General features: G+C 45.3%; 1 protein-coding gene across 1 annotated transcript in view; it reads left to right on the top strand.

Moving 5' to 3' along the window:
- LOC135527736 (sodium-dependent neutral amino acid transporter SLC6A17-like) overlaps positions 1–23202 on the top strand; it is a 44513-nt gene extending 21311 nt beyond the window's left edge. Inside the window, exons 4-12 of the mRNA XM_064956260.1 lie at positions 3242–3371; positions 4505–4686; positions 8544–8654; positions 12181–12422; positions 16001–16193; positions 18607–18802; positions 19063–19222; positions 19500–19662; positions 22470–23202. Coding sequence (XP_064812332.1) covers positions 3242–3371; positions 4505–4686; positions 8544–8654; positions 12181–12422; positions 16001–16193; positions 18607–18802; positions 19063–19222; positions 19500–19662; positions 22470–22844 — 1752 coding nt within the window. The 3' untranslated portion in view covers positions 22845–23202. The remainder of the gene's footprint in view (positions 1–3241; positions 3372–4504; positions 4687–8543; positions 8655–12180; positions 12423–16000; positions 16194–18606; positions 18803–19062; positions 19223–19499; positions 19663–22469) is intronic.
- Positions 23203–23610: the final 408 nt, after the last annotated feature.

Here is a 23610-nt window from a genome sequence, read left to right as displayed (position 1 = left end):
GTGGACACACATCTTAGAATGAAGCATTGTAGTGGGCACACATCTTAGAATGAAGCATTGTATTGGACACACATCTTAGAATGAAGCATTGTAGTGGACATGTATTCTAAGTAGTATTCTACTATAGCTGTTGGAAATTGCAGACAGTGCAGGAGGCCCTATACAGTACTATGCAGTGCTGAGGCAGTGAGGGTTGAGGCGAGAGGGCATGAGGCATTGAGGTATGAGGCGTTAGATTTGAGGTGTTAGGCTTGAGGGTTGAGGCGGGAGGGCAAGAGGCATTGAGGCGTAAGGTTTGAGGTGTTAGGCTTGAGGGTTGAGGCGGGAGGGCATGAGGCATTGAGGCGTAAGGTTTGAGGTGTGAGGGTCGAGGGTTGAGGCGGGAGGGCATGAGGCATTGAGGTGTGAAGTGTAAGGTTTGAGGTGTGAGGGTCGAGGCGTGATGGTTGAGGTTTGAGGCGTGAGGTTTGAGGTGTTAGGCTTGAGGGTTGAGGCGGGAGGGCATGAGGCATTGAGGCGTAAGGTTTGAGGTGTTAGGCTTGAGGGTTGACGCGGGAGGTCATGAGGCATTGAGGCGTGAGGTTTGAGGCGTGAGGGCCTGAGGCTTGAGGGTTGAGGCAGGAGGGAATGAGGCATGAGGGTTGAGGCGTGGGGGTTCAGGCAGTGAGGTGTGATTGTTGAGGTGTGAGGGTCGAGGCGTGATGGTTGAGGTTTGAGGCTTGAGTCAGTGAGGCGTGAGAGTTGAAGCGTGAGGGTTGAGGCTGGATGGTTGAGGCGTGAGGCAGTGAGGCGTGAGGGTTGAGGCGTGAGAGTTTCAGGCATGAGGGTTGAGGCGTGAGGGTTGAGGTGTGAGGGTTTCAGACATGAGAGTTGAGGCGTGGGGGTTGAGGTAGTGAGGGTTGAGGCGTGAGGGTTGAGGCGTGAGGGTGTCAGGCATGAAGGTTGGGGCATGAGGGTTGAGGTGTGAGGGTTTCAGGCATGAGGGTTGAGGCGTGGGGGTTGAGGCAGTGAGGTGTGAGGGTTGAGGCGTGAGGGTTGAGGTGTGAGGGTTTCAGGCATGAGAGTTGAGGCGTGGGGGTTGAGGCAGTGAGGTGTGAGGCGTGAGGGTTGAGGCATGAGGGTTTCAGGCATGAAGGTTGAGGGTTGAGGCAGGCTGGATGGACCTGGATGTTTATGTACCTACACTAGCATACCACTTAGAAAGAAGCAATGCATTGGACATGCATTCTAAATAATATGCTATGCCAGTATGTATACTGCAGTCAGTCTGTCTGACCCTGAGATGGTGAGGCGTTAGGCAGACAGGATGGCTCTGTAACAGTACTCATACTAGCCTACCAGAATGACAAAATTATGCTCCTGACTGACTGACTGATATTAGAATGTAACCACTGCAGTCGATAAATCAGTCCCGCAGGCTCTGCTGCAGAGGCAGATAGACAGTCAGCCAGGCTCTGCTGCAGAGGCAGATAGACAGTCAGCCAGGCTCTGCTGCAGAGGCAGATAGACAGTCAGCCAGGCTCTGCTGCAGAGGCAGATAGACAGTCAGCCAGGCCCTGCTGCAGAGGCAGATAGACAGTCAGCCAGGCCCTGCTGCAGAGGCAGATAGACAGTCAGCCAGGCCCTGCTGCAGAGGCAGATAGACAGTCAGCCAGGCTCTGCTGCAGAGGCAGATAGACAGTCAGCCAGGCTCTGCTGCAGAGGCAGATAGACAGTCAGCCAGGCTCTGCTGCAGAGGCAGATAGACAGTCAGCCAGGCCCTGCTGCAGAGGCAGATAGACAGTCAGCCAGGCCCTGCTGCAGAGGCAGATAGACAGTCAGCCAGGCTCTGCTGCAGAGGCAGATAGACAGTCAGCCAGGCTCTGCTGCAGAGGCAGATAGACAGTCAGCCAGGCTCTGCTGCAGAGGCAGATAGACAGTCAGCCAGGCCCTGCTGCAGAGGCAGATAGACAGTCAGCCAGGCCCTGCTGCAGAGGCAGATAGACAGTCAGCCAGGCTCTGCTGCAGAGGCAGATAGACAGTCAGCCAGGCTCTGCTGCAGAGGCAGATAGACAGTCAGCCAGGCTCTGCTGCAGAGGCAGATAGACAGTCAGCCAGGCTCTGCTGCAGAGGCAGATAGACAGTCAGCCAGGCTCTGCTGCAGAGGCAGATAGACAGTCAGCCAGGCTCTGCTGCAGAGGCAGATAGACAGTCAGCCAGGCTCTGCTGCAGAGGCAGATAGACAGTCAGCCAGGCCTTGCTGGAGAGGCAGATAGACAGTCAGCCAGGCCCTGCTGCAGAGGCAGATAGACAGTCAGCCAGGCCCTGCTGCAGAGGCAGATAGACAGTCAGCCAGGCTCTGCTGCAGAGGCAGATAGACAGTCAGCCAGGCTCTGCTGCAGAGGCAGATAGACAGTCAGCCAGGCTCTGCTGCAGAGGCAGATAGACAGTCAGCCAGGCTCTGCTGCAGAGGCAGATAGACAGTCAGCCAGGCTCTGCTGCAGAGGCAGATAGACAGTCAGCCAGGCTCTGCTGCAGAGGCAGATAGACAGTCAACCAGGCTCTGCTGCAGAGGCAGATAGACAGTCAACCAGGCTCTGCTGCAGAGGCAGATAGACAGTCAACCAGGCTCTGCTGCAGATGCAGATAGACAGTCAGCCAGGCCCATGTAGCCTGGGACAGTGAGGATTAAGCAGGATGTAGCCTGGGGCAATGAGGGTTGAGATAGGCTGGATGTAACCTGGGACAGTGAGGGTTGAGATAGGCTGGATGTAACCTGGGACAGTGAGGGTTGAGATAGGCTGGATGTAACCTGGGACAGTGAGGGTTGAGATAGGCTGGATGTAACCTGGGACAGTGAGGGTTGAGATAGGCTGGATGTGACACCAGGAGCTCTGCTCTGCTCTGGAGCTATAAATACATAGAGGCCTAGAACACACAGAGGACTTTAATTATTCAGAGAAACTTCAGCTGTGGGCTGCCTGAGTGTCTGAGAGTGAATCACAGAGAAAAGCCGATTCACATGATAGCATTTCCTGTGTAGCTTTCTGTTGGTCTTTGCGTGTCAGCCAGGAAAACCATATGTATGTGTAACCGGCGCCGGTTGGTTGATGGAAACTCTGATATGCTATGGGTTTCCCAAAACACAGCCCTATCACATAACAAACACACCACAAAACAAACATTGAAGTTTGAGCAATGACCGACATTTCTTGGAAGAACTACAGATTTGTTTTACCGTTCTCTCTCTGTCTCTCTCCAGGTGTGTGGTTTCGTGGGCCTGTACTACAACGTGATCATCGGCTGGAGTATCTTCTACTTCTTCCAGTCCTTCCAGTACCCGCTGCCCTGGGCAGAGTGCCCAATCAGAGTGGTCAACGGGAGCCAAGCCAGTAAGGTCACACAAGCAGCACAGTTTAGAACAGTACAGCAAATGAGAACACAACGAGACACAGTACAGCATCATGTAGTACAACACAGTACAGCATCATGTAGTAGAACACAGTACAGCATCATCTAGTACAACACAGTACAGCATCATGTAGTATAACACAGTACAGCATCATGTAGTAGAACACAGAACAGCATCCTGTAGTATACCACAGTACAGCATCATGTAGTATAACACAGAACATCATCAGGGTAGTAATCACTTCATATGACATCGCAGCACGTTATATAACATCACAGTACAGCACGTCATATGACATCACAGCACGTCATATGATATCACAGCACGTCATATGATATCACAGCACGTCATATGACATCACAGCACGTCATATGACATCACAGCACATCATATGACATCACATCATATGACATCACATCATATAACATCACATCACGTCATATGACATCACGGTACATGAATGTCAACCACTGTGCAGTACAGCGTGGCTGAGATCTAGGGTACAGCTGAATACACCACACTACATTACATTTGCTACATTGACCTACTGTAGTTTTCCATTCACTGTGCCTGCTCAGTACTGTATAGTCAACAATACATTACATCAAATAATACGATGTTTTACTGTCACATATAATGAACAGCCTGTAATCTGCTGGTTGAGCAGAGAGAGGATGAGGTGGGATGCAGTCAGAACAGAGCTGGGATGGCTCTATACTTAATCTGACCTAAGAGGGTAGGTGTGATGCTGCGTACTGTCAGGAGGTGTGGCCCAGTCTCTGAGTACCCAGCATGCCCTGCGATGACGGCAGGCAGCACATAGCAATCCAGACAGAGTCAGGGACCTTACGTCAGCATTAGCTCGCATTAGCTCCTCCACTCACCTAATGTTAGCATGCTAGTCTTAGGTCCCACACTGACCTTGTGTTAGCATGCTAGTCTTAGCTCCCACAGCGACCTCTATGCAGATATTAGCCATTGGCCACTATGTAAACTTCACGGCTGTATATTTCGTACTTTCTCCCCCCTCTTTGCACACTCCCATATCTCCCTCTCCCCTCCTATCTTCCCCCATCTCCCTTCTCTCCTCCCTCCCTCTGCCGCTCCCTCTAGTCATCGAGCCGGAGTGTGAAAAGTCTTCTGCCACCACCTACTTCTGGTACCGGCAAACCCTGAACATCACCAGCACCATCGAGGACAGCGGAGGCCTCAACTGGAGAATGACCCTGTCCCTGTTCGCCGCCTGGCTCATCGTCTGTCTGGCAGTGATCAAGGGTATCCAGTCATCTGGGAAGGTAACAGGCCGAGAGCTATTATATAGAATACTTTGGAAAGTATTCAGACGTTTTGATGTTACAGCCTAAAATCGAAATTCTAAAATCGATTAAATTTCTTCATTAATCTACACACAATACCCAACAATGAAAAAGGCAAAAATAGGTTTTTAGACATTTTCTAAAATGTATATATAAAATAAAAACTGAAATATCACATTTATATAGTAAGTATTCAGACCCTTTACTCAGTACTTTGTTGAAGCACCTTTTGGCAGCGATTACAGCCTCGAGTCTTGGGTATGACGCTACAAGCTTGGCACACCTGTATTTGGGAAGTTTCTCCCATTCTTCTCTGCAGATCCTCTCAACCTCTGTTAGGTTGGATGGGGAGAGATGCTGCACATCTATTTTCAGGTCTCTCAGAGATGTTTGATTGGGTTCAAGTCCGGGCTCTGGCTGGGCCACTCAAGAACATTCAGAGACTTGTCCCGAAAACACTCCTAATTTGTCTTGGCTGTGTGCTTAGGGTCATTGTCCTGATGGAAGGTGAACCTTTGCCCCTGTCTGAGGTCCTGGGTGCTCTGAAGCAGGTTTTCATCAAGGATCTCTGTACTTTTCTCCATTCATTGTTCCCTCAGTCCTGACTAGTCTCTCAGTCCCTGCCGCTGAAAAACATTCCCACAGTATGATGCTGCCACCACCATGCTTCACCGTAGGGATGGTTCCAGGTTTCCTCCAGACATGATGCTGCCACCACCACCATGCTTCACCGTAGGGATGATTCCAGGTTTCCTCCAGGCGTGAGGCTTGGCATTCAATCCAAAGAGTTCAATCTTGGTTTCATCAGACCAGAGAATGTTGTTTCTCATGGTCTGAGAGTCTTTAGGTGCCTTTTGGCAAACTCCAAGCGTGCTGTCATGTGGCCACTTTACCATAAAGGCCTGATTGGTGGAGTGCTGCAGAGATGGTTGTCCTTCTGGAAGGCACTCCCATCTCCACATAAGAAATCTGATGCTTTCAGAGTGACCATTATGTTCTTGGTCACCTCCCTGACCAAGGCCCATCTCCACTGATGGCTCAGTTTGGCTGGGCGGCCAGATATAAGAAGAGTCTTAGTGTTTCCTAACTTCTTCCATTTAAGAATTATTGAGACCACTGTGATCTTGGGGACCTTCATTGCTGCAGAAATGTTTTGGTACCCTTCCCCAGATCTATGTCACGACACAATTCTGTCTCGGAGCTCTACGGACAACTCCTTCGACCTCATGGCTTGGTTTTTGCTCTGACATGCACTGTCAACTGTGGGACCTTATATAGGCAGGTGTGTGGCTTACCAAATCATGTCCAATCAATTTAATTTACCACAGGTAGACTCCAATCAAGTTGTAGATACATCTCAAGGATGATCAATGGAAACGGGATGTAACTGAGCTCCTTTTCGAGTCTTATAGCAAAGGGTCTGATTGCTGTTTTTTTCTGGGGTTTTTTCGCTTTGTCATTATGGGGTATTGTGTGTAGATTGATGAGGATTTTTTTATTTATTTAATCAATTTTAGAATAAGGTTGTAAACGTAACTAAATGTGGAAAAAGTCAAAGGGTCTGAATACTTTCCAAGTGCACCACTGTATGACTGGAAAGGTACAGGGCCAGGGGCATCGTCTTCCCGACAGATACTGTATGCTGTTGTAACATGATTCTATCTGTGGTAAGACAGTGGGGGGAGGGGTTACATGAAAAAGAAACACTGGTGTTGTTGAAAGTGTTCTGGAAGGTTTAAGCGATCCACTCAGTTGTTAATACAGATTATTAAGTGTGCTGGAGTTTGACTTTTTCAAATACAGATATTTTCCTATGGACTTTCTATGTGTAAAATACAGTAGGAAGAGATTCACATCTTGTCGTGTGTAAGTATATTCATTTTCATGAGCATTTTTGTACTGGCTGGACTGTGACATAGCCTATGGTGAGAAAGGCTAAAGTGTTAATTAAAGCACAAAATACTATCTTTTGTATTATCTTGTGTTAAACAATTATATATTTGTATTATCTTGGGTTAAACAATTCTATCTTTGTATTATCTTGGGTTAAACAATACTATCTTTGTATTATCTTGTGTTAAACAATTCTATATTTGTATTATCTTGGGTTAAACAATTCTATATTTGTATTATCTTGGGTTAAACAATTCTATATTTGTATTATCTTGGGTTAAACAATACTATATTTGTATTATCTTGTGTTAAACAATACTATCTTTGTATTATCTTGTGTTAAACAATACTATATTTGTATTATCTTGTGTTAAACAATACTATCTTTGTATTATCTTGTGTTAAACAATACTATATTTGTATTATCTTGGGTTAAACAATTCTATATTTGTATTATCTTGGGTTAAACAATTCTATATTTGTATTATCTTGGGTTAAACAATTCTATATTTGTATTATCTTGTTTTATGGGAAGGAAGCAAAATGAATGAGCTTAGTCTGAAGAGTCTCGGAGGCACAGTGTTGTTCGATAATATGTTGGCTGGCCAACAACTCCATTCCCAAATGGTGACCTATCCCCTATATAGTGCACTACATTTAACCAGAGCACTATGGTAGCGTATTCCCTATATATAGTGCACTACTTTTGACCAGAGCCTTGGTCAAACTTGAGAATAGGGTGCCATTTGTGATTCAGCCTAACAAAGTGCTTTCATCTCAGTCCAAACAATGAGTCATGATCACAACACAACAATCCAACCCACATTTTGGAATAGAGAAATATATAACAAGTTCTGACAGTTTGTCTGGATTCCAAATAGCACCTTATTCCCTGTACACTGAGTACAAACATTATTAACACCCACAGTTGTGTCAAGTTGGCTGGATGTCCTTTGGATGCCGGCCCATGTTGACTCCAATGTTTCCCACAGTTGTGTCAAGTTGGCTGGATGTCCTTTGTGTGGTGGACCATTCTTGATACACATGGGAAACTGTTGTTGACACAAACCGGTGTGCCTGGCCCCTACTACCATACCCCGTTCAAAGCCACTTAAATCTTTTGTGTTGCCCAATCACCCTCTGAATGGCACACAATCCATGTCTCAATTGTCTCAAGGGTTAAAAATCCTTCTTTAACCCGTCTCCTCCCCTTCATCTACACTGGTTGACGTGGATTTAACAATTGACATCAATAAGGGATCATAGCTTTCACCTGGATACACCTGGTCAGTCTACGTCATGGAAAGAGCAGGGGCCATGGTCTAAAGTAATGCCCTGTATAGGGATACAACCTTTTAACATGGGGCTATTATTCAACTAAATTACCAAAGTTATGATAGATTGCCATAGAGTTTATGTTAATTACCCACATTTTCAAGATTTCCGGTAACTTTAGTAAACTACGTGTGTGTATGTGTGTGTGTGTGTGTGTGTGTGTGTGTGTGTGTGTGTGTGTGTGTGTGTGTGTGTGTGTGTGTGTGTGTGTGTGTGTGTGTGTGTGTGTGTGTGTGTGTGTGTGTACGTGTGTGTGTGAGTGTTTGTGCAGTGTTTGTGCATTCATACCTCTGTATGCACGTGTGTATGCATGTGTCTGTCTCAGTGTCTCTGTCTGTTCGAAGCATCACAATATGGTCCCTCTTCACTGTGAGGTCAGACTAGTTTGAGGCAGTATGGTAGTGTCCGTGGTAATGGTGTGGTGGTTCCCATGGTAACAGTGCGGCTGTGTCCATGATAACAGTGTGGTGGTGTCCATGGTAACAGTGTGACGTGTGTACAATCCTCTGTCTGTCGCCCCTCTCAGGTGATATACTTTATGACGGTGTGTGTGTGTGTGTGTGTGTGTGTGTGTGTGTGTGTGTGTGTGTTTTATTTTCTCCTATCAGGTGATGTACTTCAGCTCTCTCTTCCCCTACGTGGTGTTGATCTGTTTCCTCGTCAGAGGCCTGATGCTCAAAGGATCTGTTGACGGCATCGCTCACATGTTCACCCCAAAGGTACACGCACACACACACACACGCACACACACACACACACACACACACCAAAGGTACACACACACAGACAGACAAACATTCACACACACACACACCAAAGGTACACACACACACACCAAATGTACACACACACACACCGACACACACATTCTCACACACACACACACCAAAGGTACACACACACACCAAATGTACACCGACACACACCGACACACACACACACACACACACACACACACACACACACACACACACACACACACACACACACACACACACACACACACACACACACACACACACACCAAAGGTACACACACACAGACAGACAAACATTCACACACACACACCAAAGGTACACACACACACACCAAATGTACACACACACACACCGACACACACATTCTCACACACACACACACCAAAGGTACACACACACACACACCAAATGTACACCGACACACACACACACACACACACACACACACACACACACACACACACACACACACACACACACACACACACACACACACACACACACACACACACACACACACACAGACAGACACACACAACACCAAAGATAAATACACACACACCATCCTTTATCTGTGGTACTGAGAATTACAGCTCCACAGATTCAACTCACCTGCATGTTGTGTATCCGAAGGTACAACACATCCAACACAGCCATCCAACATCCAACACAGCCATCCAACATCTAACACAGCCATCTGATATCCAACACAGCTATCCAACATCCAACACAGCCATCCGATATCCAACACATAACATCCAACACAGCCATCCGACATCCAACACAGCCATCCGACATCCAACACAGCCATCCAACATCCAACACAGCCATCTGATATCCAACACAGCCATCTGATATCCAACACAGCCATCTGATATCCAACACAGCCATCTGATATCCAACACAGCCATCCAACATCCAACACAGCCATCTGATATCCAACACAGCCATCTGATATCCAACACAGCCATCTGATATCCAACACAGCCATCTGATATCCAACACAGCCATCCGACATCCCACACAGCCATCCAACATCCAACACAGCTATCCAACATCCAACACAGCCATCTAACATCCAACACAGCCATCTGATATCCAACACAGCCATCCGATATCCAACACAGCCATCCAACATCCCACACAGCCATCCAACATCAAACACAGCCATCTGATATCCAACACAGCCATCCAACATCCAAACAGCCATCCAAGACAGCCATCCAACATCCAACACAGCCATCCAACATCCAACACACACATCCAACACAGATATCCAACATCCAACACAGCCAGCAAACATCCAACACAGCCATCTGATATCCAACACAGCCATCAAACACAGCCATCCAACATCCAACACAGCCATCCAACATCCAACACAGCCATCCAACATCCAACACAGCCATCCAACACAGCCATCCAACATCCAACACAGACATCCAACACAGATATCCAACACAGCCATCCAACATCCAACACAGACATCCAACACAGATATCCAACACAGACATCCAACACAGATATCCAACACAGCCATCTGATATCCAACACAGCCATCTGATATCCAACACAGCCATCCGATATCCAACACAGCCACCCGACATCCAACACAGCCATCTGATATCCAACACAGCCATCTGATATCCAACACAGCCATCCGACATCCAACACAGCCATCCGACATCCAACACAGCCATCTGATATCCAACACAGCCATCCAACATCCCACACAGCCATCTAACATCCAACACAGCCATTCAACATCCAACACAGCCATCCGATATCCAACACAGCCATCTGATATCCAACACAGCCATCTAACATCCAACACAGCCATCTAACATCCAACACAGCCATCCGATATCCAACACAGCCATCTGATATCCAACACAGCCATCTGATATCCAACACAGCCATCCAACATCCAACACAGCCATCCAACACAGCCATCTGATATCCAACACAGCCATCCAACACAGCCATCCAACATCCAACACAGACATCCAACACAGATATCCAACACAGCCATCCGATATCCAACACAGCCATCCGACATCCAACACAGCCATCCAACATCCAACACAGCCATCCAACACAGCCATCTGATATCCAACACAGCCATCCAACACAGCCATCCAACATCCTGTGTGGCTCAGTCGGTAGAGCATGGCGCTTGCAACGCCAAGCGTCGTGGGTTCGATTCCCGCTAGTGGCCCCAGCCGACTTGTAAGTCGCTTTGGACAAAAGCGTCTGCTAAATGGGATATATTATCCAACACAGACATCCAAAACAGATATCCAACACAGCCATCCGATATCCAACACAGCCATCCGACATCCAACACAGCCATCTGATATCCAACACAGCCATCTGATATCCAACACAGCCATCTGATATCCAACACAGCCATTCGGCATCCAACACAGCCATCCAGCACTATCTCCGACTCCTTCTCAAACACAGGGCTATGGCTGTCATCACACTCAGACTAGAGAGTGGCTGTCATCACACTCACACTAGAGAGTGGCTGTCATCACACTCAGACTAGAGAGTGGCTGTCATCACACTCAGACTAGAGAGTGGCTGTCATCACACTCAGACTAGAGAGTGGCTGTCATCACACTCACACTAGAGAGTGGCTGTCATCACACTCAGACTAGAGAGTGGCTGTCATCACACTCACACTAGAGAGTGGCTGTCATCACACTCAGACTAGAGAGCATTGGTACAAAGCATCACATTCTGAGAGGAGAGAAAGGTTTCCTTATATGGCAGTTAGAGTCTCAGGGCAGTGTCTGTTTGTCTGTCTGGACTGGATTCTATGTAGGGAAACTCTAGTCTCAGGGCACTGTCTGTTTGTCTGTCTGGACTGGATTCTATGTAGGGAAACTATAGTCTCAGGGCACTGTCTGTTTGTCTGTCTGGACTGGATTCTATGTAGGGAAACTATAGTCTCAGGGCACTGTCTGTTTGTCTGTCTGGACTGGACTGGATTCTATGTAGGGAAACTCTAGTCTCAGGGCACTGTCTGTTTGTCTGTCTGGACTGGACTGGATTCTATGTAGGGAAACTCTAGTCTCAGGGCACTGTCTGTTTGTCTGTCTGGACTGGATTCTATGTAGGGAAACTCTAGTCTCAGGGCTGTGTTTCTCCTGCTGTCTTTTGTTCCTCTTGCATCCCATTCTTTGCAGGGATAGGAACGTTGATCCTCACTCTTAGATAGCGAGATAGAGGAGTGTTTTAGTGAAACATTTTCTTTGAATGACACTCAACCATAATTCATGTATTCAATGCCTCTGTACTGAATGTCTGGATCCTTAGAGTGACGTCAGACTGAAAGTGTGAAATTGTGGTTGTTGTCTCCCTCCAATGGCTGACTTAGGTACTCGCACTAGATAATGTCTTACTCCTCTTGTTAAGTGCAAAAGGACAGGCCATGATTGTGTGGAACATTACATAGTTACCTCTGACCTCTAACCCCAGTTGGAGAAGATGCTGGAGCCCCAGGTATGGAGGGAGGCAGCCACCCAGGTGTTCTTCGCTCTGGGCCTGGGGTTCGGAGGGGTCATAGCCTTCTCCAGCTACAACAAGAGGGACAACAACTGTCACTTTGACGCAGCGCTGGTCTCTATCATCAACTTCATCACCTCCATCCTGGCTACGCTGGTGGTGTTCGCCGTGCTGGGGTTCAAGGCCAACATCATGAACGAGAAATGTGTTGTGGAGTGAGTATATCTTATCCCAGATATGTTTGTGCTGTCTTCTAGAGTTAATCTACTGTATAACCAGTCGTTCCTCTTGAATATTGACTTAATATGATGTGTTTTTTGGCAGGGTTGGGGAGTAATGTATTACATGTAAGGGATTACAACAAAACAACGGTAACTGTAATCCGTTATGTTACCAGCAAAAATATTCTAATCAGATTACAGATACTTTTGAAAAACTAGATGATTACTCCGAGGATTACTTTTAAATTGAGAAAGATTGTTTGGGAAAAAAAAATATTTGACCCTTCTCTGTTTTCTCAATGACATTCAAATCAGCATTGAAAAAAGGAACAAGTTTAAGTTTGTTCCACTTGAGCGAGTCTAACCACAAGTCAGAGACCACTATGATGTCAGAGAACACTATGATGTCAGAGACCACTATGATGTCAGAGAACACTATGATGTCAGAGACCACTATGATGTCAGAGACCACTATGATGTCAGAGACCACTATGATGTCAAAGAACACTATGATGTCAGAGACCACTATGATGTCAGAGACCTCTATGATGTCAGAGAACACTATGATGTCAGAGAACACTATGATGTCAGAGAACACTATGATGTCAGAGACCACTATGATGTCAGAGAACACTATGATGTCAGAGACCACTATGATGTCAGAGAACACTATGATGTCAGAGACCACTATGATGACACACCAAATGTGTTTGATGGATCGTGGGAAAAGAGCAGGATTAGAGTTTTGTAGGCTACAGTCCAAGCTTTTGTCTTCCAATGGTGCGACTGCTGTCGGCATCCAAAGATTATACAATTTGAATAAACGCTTGGAGGTAAGGATGACAGCAGTGGTGTCGTCTACGGCGATACGGATATGACCTATTATTGATATCTACATAGTGCATTGATGTGAATCACACTGCTGCTCTCTCATTTAGCTATTTGAGCCTCATGGATTGTGGTTGTTATGGATGGCTGTTCACAAATCTAAATGTGTATTTGAACCCAATAATGGTTTGAATTCAAGAAGTTTAAGATGCCTATCGATAATTGTTTTTGAAACCAGTGGACAGCCAGTGAAAAATGCTCTCTTGCGACAGCTGCATAGTGCGGATCTCAGCCTATGGGATAACAGCTGCATAGTGTGGATCCCAGCCTATGGGATAACAGCTGCGTAGTGTGGATCCCAGCCTATGGGATAACAGCTGCATAGTGTGGATCCCAGCCTATGGGATAACAGCTGCATAGTGCAGATCCCAGCCTATGGGATAACAGCTGCATAGTGCAGATCCCAGCCTATGGGATAACAACTGCATAGTGCAGATCTCAGCCTATGGGATAACAGCTGCATAGTGTGGATCCCAGCCTATGGGATAACAGCTGCATAGTGTGGATCCCAGCCTATGGGATAACAGCTGCATAGTGTGGATCCCAGCCTATGTGATAACAGCTGCATAGTGCAGATCCCAGCCTATGGGATAAAAGTGGAGCTTTCATTGCTCAATCTAATTCATGCTGATAAAAAGGCCGAACGGACACATGCTCAAACTTGTACACGTTTGATAAACTTAAAGGGGCAATCTGTAGTTGCTACATCCATTTTTTGACATTTTTTGACTAAATATATAGTTGAAGTCGGAAGTTTACATACACCTTAGTTAAATACATTTAAAGTCAGTTTTTCACCATTCCTGACATTTAATCCTAGTAAGATTCCCTGTTTTAGGTCAGTCAGGATCACCACTTTATTTTAAGAATGTGTAATGTCAGAATAATAGTAGAGAGAATTATTTATTTCAGCTTTTTTTCATCACATTCCCAGTGGGTCAGAAGTTTACATACACTCAATTAGTATTTGGTATTTGATCCCATGTGCAGTTGCAAGCCAGACTGGCTTCTTTATGGCAGTTTTGGAGCAGTGGCTTCTTCCTTGCTGAGCTGCCTTTCAGGTTATGTCGTTATAGGACTCGTTTTACTGTGGATATAGATACTTTTGTACCTGTTTCCTCCAGCATCTTCACAAGGTCCTTTGATGTTGTTCTGGGATTGATTTGCACTTTTCGCAGCAAAGTACATTCATCTCTAGGAGAAAGAACATTTCTCCTTCCTGAGCGGTATGACGGCTGCGTGGTCCCACGGTGTTTATACTTGCGTACTATTGTTTGTACAGATGAACGTGGTACCTTCAGGCATTTGGAAATTGCTCACAAGGATCAACCAGACTTGTGGAGGTCTACAATGTTTTTTCCTGAGGTCTTGGCTGATTTATTTTGATTTTCCCATGATGTCAAGCAAAGAGGCACTGAGTTTGAAGGTAGGCCTTGAAATACATCCACAGGCACACCTCCAATTGACTCAAATGATGTCAATTAGCCTATCAGACGCTTCTAAAGCCATAGCATTATTTTCTGTAATTTTCCAAGCTGTTTAAAGGCACAGTCAACTTAGTGTATGTAAACTTCTGACCCACTGGAATTGTGATACAGTAAAATATAAGTGAGATAATCTGTGTGTAAACATGTAAAATGACTTGTGTCATGCACAGAGTAGATGTCTTAACTGACTTGCCAAAACTATAGTTTGTTAACAAGAAATTAGTGGAGTGGTTAATAAACAAGTTTTAACGACTCCAACCTAAGTGTATGTAAACTTCCGACTTCAACTGTGTATATATACACTACCGGTCAAAAGTTTTAGAACACCTACTCATTCAAGGGTTTTTCTTTATTTCTACATTGTAGAATAATAGTGAAGACTTCAAAACTATGAAATAACACATATGGAATCATGTAGTAACCAAAAAAGTGTTAAACAAATTTAAATATATTTTATATTTGAGATTCTTCAAAGTAGCCACCCGTTGCCTTGATGACAGCTTTGCACACTCTTGGCATTCTCTCAACCAGCTTCATGAGCTACTCACCTGGAATGCATTTCAATTAACAGGTGTGCCTTGTTAAAAGTTAATTTGTCAAATTTCTTTCCTTCTTAATGTGTTTGAGCAAATCAGTTGTGTTTTGACAAGCTGGCGGTGGTATACAGAAGATAGCCCTATTTGGTGAAAGACAAGTCCATAGTTTGGCAAGAACAGCTCAAATAAGCAGAGAAACGACAGTCCATCATTACTTTAAGACGTGAAGGTCAATCAATACAGAACATTTCAAGAACCTTTAACCTTTCATCAAGTGCAGTCACCCTCAAGCGCCAAACTCTAAAAATTTTGTCAAGCTCAAATAGCTTAACCAAATGTAACGGATGTGAAATGCTAGTTTAGTTAGCGGTGGTTCGCGCTAAATAGCGTTTCAATCGGTGACGTCACTTGCTCGAGGGAGACTGTTGTTGATGTGTGCAGAGGGTCCCTGGTTCGCGGCCGGGTATGGGCGAGGGGACGGTTTAAAATTATACTGTTACACAACCATCTATTGTCATTGTAAAATAGAGTCAATCTTTTTCAGCACTATCCCTACCCACTCGGTCTTTCCTACCTGTTACTATGAACGCAGCTCGATGACATCACTACCTCACAATTAACACTAACACGTTCCTCTTCTCCGCTCTCCACCTTTCTACAGGAATGGTGAGAAGATCCTAGGTTACCTGAACACAGGTGTGTTGAGCCATGATCTGATCCCTCCCCATGTCAACTTCTCTCACCTGTCAGCTGTGGACTATCAGGAGATGTATGGAGTGATCAAGACTGTCAGGGAGGACAGCTTCAGTCAGCTTGGACTGGACCCCTGTATACTGGAAGACGAACTCAACAAGGTATGTTGGGTCTGGACCCCTGTATACTGGAAGACGAACTCAACAAGGTATGTTGGGTCTGGACCCCTGTATACTGGAGGATGAACTCAACAAGGTATGTTGGGTCTGGACCCCTGTATACTGGAAGACGAACTCAACAAGGTATGTTGGGTCTGGACCCCTGTATACTGGAGGATGAACTCAACAAGGTATGTTGGGTCTGGACCCCGTATAGTGGAGGATGAACTCAACAAGGTATGTTGGGTCTGGACCCCTGTATACTGGAGGATGAACTCAACAAGGTATGTTGGGTCTGGACCCCGTATAGTGGAGAATGAACTCAACAAGGTATGTTGGGTCTGGACCCCGTATACTGGAGGATGAACTCAACAAGGTATATTGGGTCTGGATCGCTGTATTCTGGAGGACGACCTCAACCAGGTATGTTGGGTCTGGACCCCGTATACTGGAGGATGAACTCAACAAGGTATATTGGGTCTGAATCCCTGTATTCTGGAGGACGACCTCAACCAGGTATGTTGGGTCTGGACCCCGTATACTGGAGGATGAACTCAACAAGGTATATTGGGTCTGGATCCCTGTATTCTGGAGGATGAACTCAACAAGGTATGTTGGGTCTGGACCCCGTATACTGGAGGATGAACTCAACAAGGTATATTGGGTCTGGACCCCGTATACTGGAGGATGAAATCAACAAGGTATATTGGGTCTGAATCCCTGTATTCTGGAGGACGACCTCAACCAGGTATGTTGGGTCTGGACCCTGTATACTGGAGGATGAACTCAACAAGGTATGTTGGGTCTGGACCCCGTATACTGGAGGATGAACTCAACAAGGTATGTTGGGTCTGGACCCCGTATACTAGAGGATGAACTCAACAAGGTATATTGGGTCTGGATCCCTGTATTCTGGAGGACGACCTCAACCAGGTATGTTGGGTCTGGACCCCGTATACTGGAGGACGACCTCAACCAGGTATGTTGGGTCTGGACCCCGTATACTGGAGGATGAACTCAACAAGGTATATTGGGTCTGGATCCCTGTATTCTGGAGGATGAACTCAACAAGGTATGTTGGGTCTGGACCCCGTATACTGGAGGATGAACTCAACAAGGTATATTGGGTCTGGACCCCGTATACTGGAGGATGAAATCAACAAGGTATATTGGGTCTGAATCCCTGTATTCTGGAGGACGACCTCAACCAGGTATGTTGGGTCTGGACCCCGTATACTGGAGGATGAACTCAACAAGGTATGTTGGGTCTGGACCCCGTATACTGGAGGATGAAATCAACAAGGTATATTGGGTCTGGATCCCTGTATTCTGGAGGACGACCTCAACCAGGTATGTTGGGTCTGGACCCTGTATACTGGAGGATGAACTCAACAAGGTATGTTGGGTCTGGACCCCGTATACTGGAGGATGAACTCAACAAGGTATGTTGGGTCTGGACCCCGTATACTAGAGGATGAACTCAACAAGGTATATTGGGTCTGGATCCCTGTATTCTGGAGGATGACCTCAACCAGGTATGTTGGGTCTGGACCCCGTATACTGGAGGACGACCTCAACCAGGTATGTTGGGTCTGGACCCCGTATACTGGAGGATGAACTCAACAAGGTATGTTGGGTCTGGACCCCGTATACTGGAGGATGAACTCAACAAGGTATGTTGGGTCTGGACCCCGTATACTGGAGGATGAACTCAACAAGGTATGTTGGGTCTGGACCCCATATACTGGAGGATGAACTCAACAAGGTATATTGGGTCTGGACCCCCTATACTGGAGGATGAACTCAACAAGGTATATTGGGTCTGGATCCCTGTATTCTGGAGGACGACCTCAACCAGGTATGTTGGGTCTGAATCCCTGTATTCTGGAGGACGACCTCAACCAGGTATGTTGGTCTGATTTGGTTTAGAGGTGAATTATTATTTATTTTTTTACATTTTCACAAGAAATACACTGCTCAAAAAAATAAAGGGAACACTTAAACAACACAATGTAACTCCAAGTCAATCACACTTCTGTGAAATCAAAATAATTGATTTTGTTGTCAGCACATTCAACTATGTAAAGAAAAAAGTATTTAATCAAAATATTTCATTCATTCAGATCTAGGATGTGTTATTTTAGTGTTCCCTTTATTTTTTGGAGCAGTGTATATATATTTTTGGGGCCTTTGATGTAAATCTATGGCCCTGATTTTTCTAGTCCTGCTTTCGGTCTGGGGAACTAGCCTATAAAGTAGAGATTTCATACTCTGATCAACACCCAAAGCACTTCCAACATCATCTACAACCACTTTTAGATGGAAAACAGTCATCTCATTATATGAAGTGAAATACAGTGAAGACACATGGATAAAATATCTCTCATATCTTTCCCTCCCTCCCTCCTTTCTCCAGGCAGTGCAGGGTACAGGCCTGGCCTTCATTGCCTTCACTGAGGCCATGACCCACTTCCCTGCCTCTCCCTTCTGGTCCGTCATGTTCTTCTTCATGCTGATTAACCTGGGGCTGGGGTCCATGATCGGCACCATGACAGGGATCACCACACCTGTACTGGACGCTTTCCCCAAGATCCGCAAGGAGTTCCTCTGTGGTAAGGCTTCTATTGGTTGGTTGGATGATTCTTTATCAGTCAGAAGTCAAAGGTCAGCCAATGGCTGTTGAAAGAGACTATATGTTGTAGGCCTTACTTTGAATTGGTAAGCATCCGAAATGTAGTCATATAAACAGCCTGGCGTCTTTCTTTCTCTATTCCTCCTCTTTCAGTAGGCAGTTGCATCGTAGTCTTCTTCTGTGGTCTGTAGGTATGATTATTAATGTTTCCTCCTCCTCTTCCTCCTCCTTCCTTCTCAGTTGGTTGTTGCATTGTGGCGTTCTTCTGTGGCCTGCTGTTCGTCCAGCGCTCCGGGAACTACTTTGTGACCATGTTTGATGACTACTCAGCTGGCCTGCCTCTCACTGTGGTGGTTATGCTGGAGAATATATCTGTGGCCTGGATCTACGGCACCAAGAGGTACTGGATACGTAACATGACACAAGGAACATACATATTACCTTACAGCAGTGCCTAGGAGAAATAGCTTTGTAAAATTGATTGTGTTCAAAATTCTCTTTTGTTCATCCCCACCTTAATCTTTCCTTCCTTCCTTCCTTCCTTCCTTCCTTCCTTCCTTCCTTCCTTCCTTCCTTCCTTCCTTCCTTCCTTCCTTCCTTCCTTCCTTCCTTCCTTCCTTTCCATCCATCCTTCCTCTCTCTCTCTCTCTCTCTCTCTCTCTCTCTCTCTCTCTCAGGTTCATGCAGGACCTAGAGGACATGTTGGGTTTCAGACCTTACTCTTTCTATTTCTATATGTGGAAGTACGTATCTCCTGCCTGTCTCACCGTGCTCATTGTTGCCACTGTGATAGAGATGTCCGTCAGTCCTGCTGGGTACAATGCCTGGGTGGAGGAACTGGTCAGTGAATCTTTACCTTTGTTACACCAGCTCTAACAGCTGGTTAGCTCTAACGCATTTGTGCTAATCCATCCCATTTCACCTAACCGGAATCTCACTCTAAGTCCCACGACTACAAAAGTGACAATCTTTTTCATGGTCCTTCGAGCCCGGATGGGTTTTGTACAGCATGGTTCTCTTTGAAGCATCTTTTGTATTCACACATGCATTTACTTTCCCTTTAAAATGATCTCCTTTTGGTCAAGGGTTAACTCACCCTCATCTTCCTCATCACGGACTGCTTCACTTTATATAAAGTGTCTTTAGAAGTATTCACACCCTTTTTAATTCGCTTTGTAAAATTGTTTCAAAATTAATTTAAAAAATTTAAAAAGCTGAAATGTCTTGAGTCAGTAAGAATTCATCCCCTTTGTTTTGGCAAACCTAAATAAGTTCAGAATTTAAAATGTGCTTAATAAATTGTAAAATCACATAATAATTTGCATAGACTCATTCTGTGTTCAATAAAAAGTGTTTAACGTGATGTTTTAATCACTACCCCATTTCTATACCCCAAACATACAATTATTCTGTAAGGTCCCTCAATCGAGTAGTGAATATCAAGCACAGATTCAACCAATGCCTCGCAAAGAAGGGCACCCGACTGGTAGATGTGTGACAACATACAAAAAAAAGGGTAAAGTTATTCATTAGGTTTTTGATGATGTATCAACACACCCGGTCACTTTCTAACTTAGTAGCCAGAGACTAAGAATAATAACATACCAAAACATGCATCCTGTTTGCAACAATATGCATCCTGTTTGCAACAATATACATCCTGTTTGCAACAATATACATCCTGTTTGCAACAATATGCATCCTGTTTGCAACAACATACATCCTGTTTGCAACAACATACATCCTGTTTGCAACAACATACATCCTGTTTGCAACAACATACATCCTGTTTGCAACAACATACATCCTGTTTGCAACAACATACATCCTGTTTGCAACAACATACATCCTGTTTGCAACAACATACATCCTGTTTGCAACAACATACATCCTGTTTGCAACAACATACATCCTGTTTGCAACAACATGCATCCTGTTTGCAACAACATACATCCTGTTTGCAACAACATACATCCTGTTTGCAACAATATGCATCCTGTTTGCAACAACATACATCCTGTTTGCAACAACATACATCCTGTTTGCAACAATATGCATCCTGTTTGCAACAACATACATCCTGTTTGCAACAACATACATCCTGTTTGCAACAATATGCATCCTGTTTGCAACAACATACATCCTGTTTGCAACAACATACATCCTGTTTGCAACAACATGCATCCTGTTTGCAACAACATACATCCTGTTTGCAACAACATACATCCTGTTTGCAACAACATACATCCTGTTTGCAACAACATACATCCTGTTTGCAACAATATGCATCCTGTTTGCAACAACATACATCCTGTTTGCAACAACATACATCCTGTTTGCAACAACATACATCCTGTTTGCAACAATATGCATCCTGTTTGCAACAAGGCACTATAAAAAAAATATTGCAAAGAAAATGAACTTTTTAGTCCTGAATAGAAAGCGTTATGTCACTGAGTACCACTCTTCACATTTTAATTTGTGGTGGTGGCTGCATCATGTTATGAGTATGCTTGTCATCAGCAAGGACTAGGGAGTAAAATTCCAAAATAAAAATGACCGAATAAAGCAAAGCACAGGCAAAATCCTAGAGGAAAAAATGATTCAGTCTGCTTTCAAATTCACATTTCAAACCTAAAACACAATGCTAAATCTACACTGGAGTTGGTTACCAGGATGGCATTCAAATCAAATCAAATTTTATTGGTCGCATACACATGGTTAGCAGATGTTAATGTGAGTGTAGCGATATGCTTGTGCTTCTAGTTCCGACCGTGCAGTAATATCTAACAATCTAACATTGAATGTTCCTGAGTGGCCTAGTTACTATTTGTAAATGGCTTTCTAGCAATGATGAACAACCAACTTGACAGAGCTTGAAGATTTTTCTAAAGAATAATGGACAAATGTTGTACAATCCAGGTGTAAAGGGCTCTAGAGACTGAACCAGAGAGACTCACAGCTGTAATCGCTGCCAAAGGGGATTCTAAAATGTATTGACTCAGTGGGGTAGTATTTTGTGTCGATGTTTTTACCCAAGATTACAATTAAATCCATTTGAATCCCACTTTATAACACAACAAAATGTAGAAAACGTCAATGGGTGTGAAACATTTCTGAAGGGACTGTATATTCTATCTGTGTTTGTATTTACTGTCCAATCAGTTGATCGTGTGTTTGTATTTACTGTCCAATCAGTTTATCGTGTGTTTGTATTTACTGTCCAAACAGTTTATCGTGTGTTTGTATTTACTGTCCAATCAGTTTATCGTGTGTTTGTATTTACTGTCCAATCAGTTTATCGTGTGTTTGTATTTACTGTCCAATCAGTTTATCATGTGTTTGTATTTACTGTCCAATCAGTTTATCGTGCGTTTGTATTTACTGTCCAATCAGTTTATCGTGTGTTTGTATTTACTGTCCAATCAGTTTATCGTGTGTTTGTATTTACTGTCCAATCAGTTTATCATGTGTTTGTATTCAGTTTATTATGTGTTTTTATGCAGTTGCAAACCCAATTTCCCAATATTGGGACACTAAAAGCTTTTCTGAATCTGTATCTCAATGTCTCAATCTTCACTCTCCTCCTCTCCCCTCTTCTTCGTCCTCCCTCTCCTCTCTCCTCCCTCTCGTTCTCCCTCTGCTAGGCGTCGGAGAAGTTCCTCTCCTACCCTCCGTGGGCTCTGGGCGTGGCCTACTCCCTCATCATCGCCGCCATGCTTCCTCTCCCCTGCGTCTTCATCGCCCGCCACTTCAACCTGCTCTCTGACGGCTCCAACAAGCTGTCCGTCTCCTACCGTAAAGGCATGACCAAGGACCTCTCTGGCCTAGAGGAGGAGAACGAGTCCCGCTTCATCCTCGGTAAAGGCACCCCCAGCCCCAGCCCCTCGCCCATGCCTTCTCACCGCCCCTACCTGGGGCCCGGCGGAGCCCAGGAGATGACCAACACGGCTGGATATGGTACCGGGACACCGACCAAGACGGGTTATCAGAATATTCATTCGCCAGAGTCCGAACTATGATCGATCTGACTGACTGAAGCACAAGAAACCCTATCTATCAAACCCAACACAACACAACCCCTCCAGAGACAGAGAGAGAGAGAGAAAGAAAGAGCATATCTGTAAAGCACAGCCTCCCCCTCTCTCTGCTGTTCACCTAGCTGTAAAGCACAGCCCCCCCTCTCTCTGCTGTTCACCTAGCTGTAAAGCACAGCCCCCCCCTCTCTCTCTCTGCTGTTCACCTAGCTGTAAAGCACAGCCTCCCACCTCTCTGCTGTTCACTTATCCGTAAAGCACAGCCCCCCCCCCCTCTCTGCTGTTCACATATCCGTAAAGCACAGCCCCCTCTCTCTGCTGTTCACATATCCGTAAAGCACAGACCCACCCCCCTCTGCTGTTCACATATCTGTAAAGCACAGCCCCCCTCTCTCTGCTGTTCACCTTTTCGTTAAAGCACAGCCCCCCTCTCTCTGCTGTTCACATATCTGTAAAGCACAGCCCCCTCTCTCTGCTGTTCACCTTTTCGTTAAAGCACAGCCCCCCTCTCTCTGCTGTTCACATAGCTGTAAAACACAGCCCCCCTGCTGTTCACCTTTTCGTTAAAGCACAGCCCCCCTCTCTCTGCTGTTCACTTAGCTGTAAAGCGAAGCCCCCCGTCTACTGTTCACCTAGCTGTAAAGCACAGCCCCCCCCCCTCTCTCTGCTGTTCACCTTGCTGTAAAGCGAAGCCCCCCCGTCTACTGTTCATCTAGCTGTACAGCCCCCTCCCCCTCTCTCTGCCGTTCAC

This window comes from Oncorhynchus masou, chromosome 33, assembly GCF_036934945.1.
Source record: "Oncorhynchus masou masou isolate Uvic2021 chromosome 33, UVic_Omas_1.1, whole genome shotgun sequence".
In the NCBI taxonomy this organism is placed as follows: Eukaryota; Metazoa; Chordata; class Actinopteri; order Salmoniformes; family Salmonidae; genus Oncorhynchus; species Oncorhynchus masou.
This window is presented reverse-complemented; position numbering and strand designations above follow the sequence as displayed.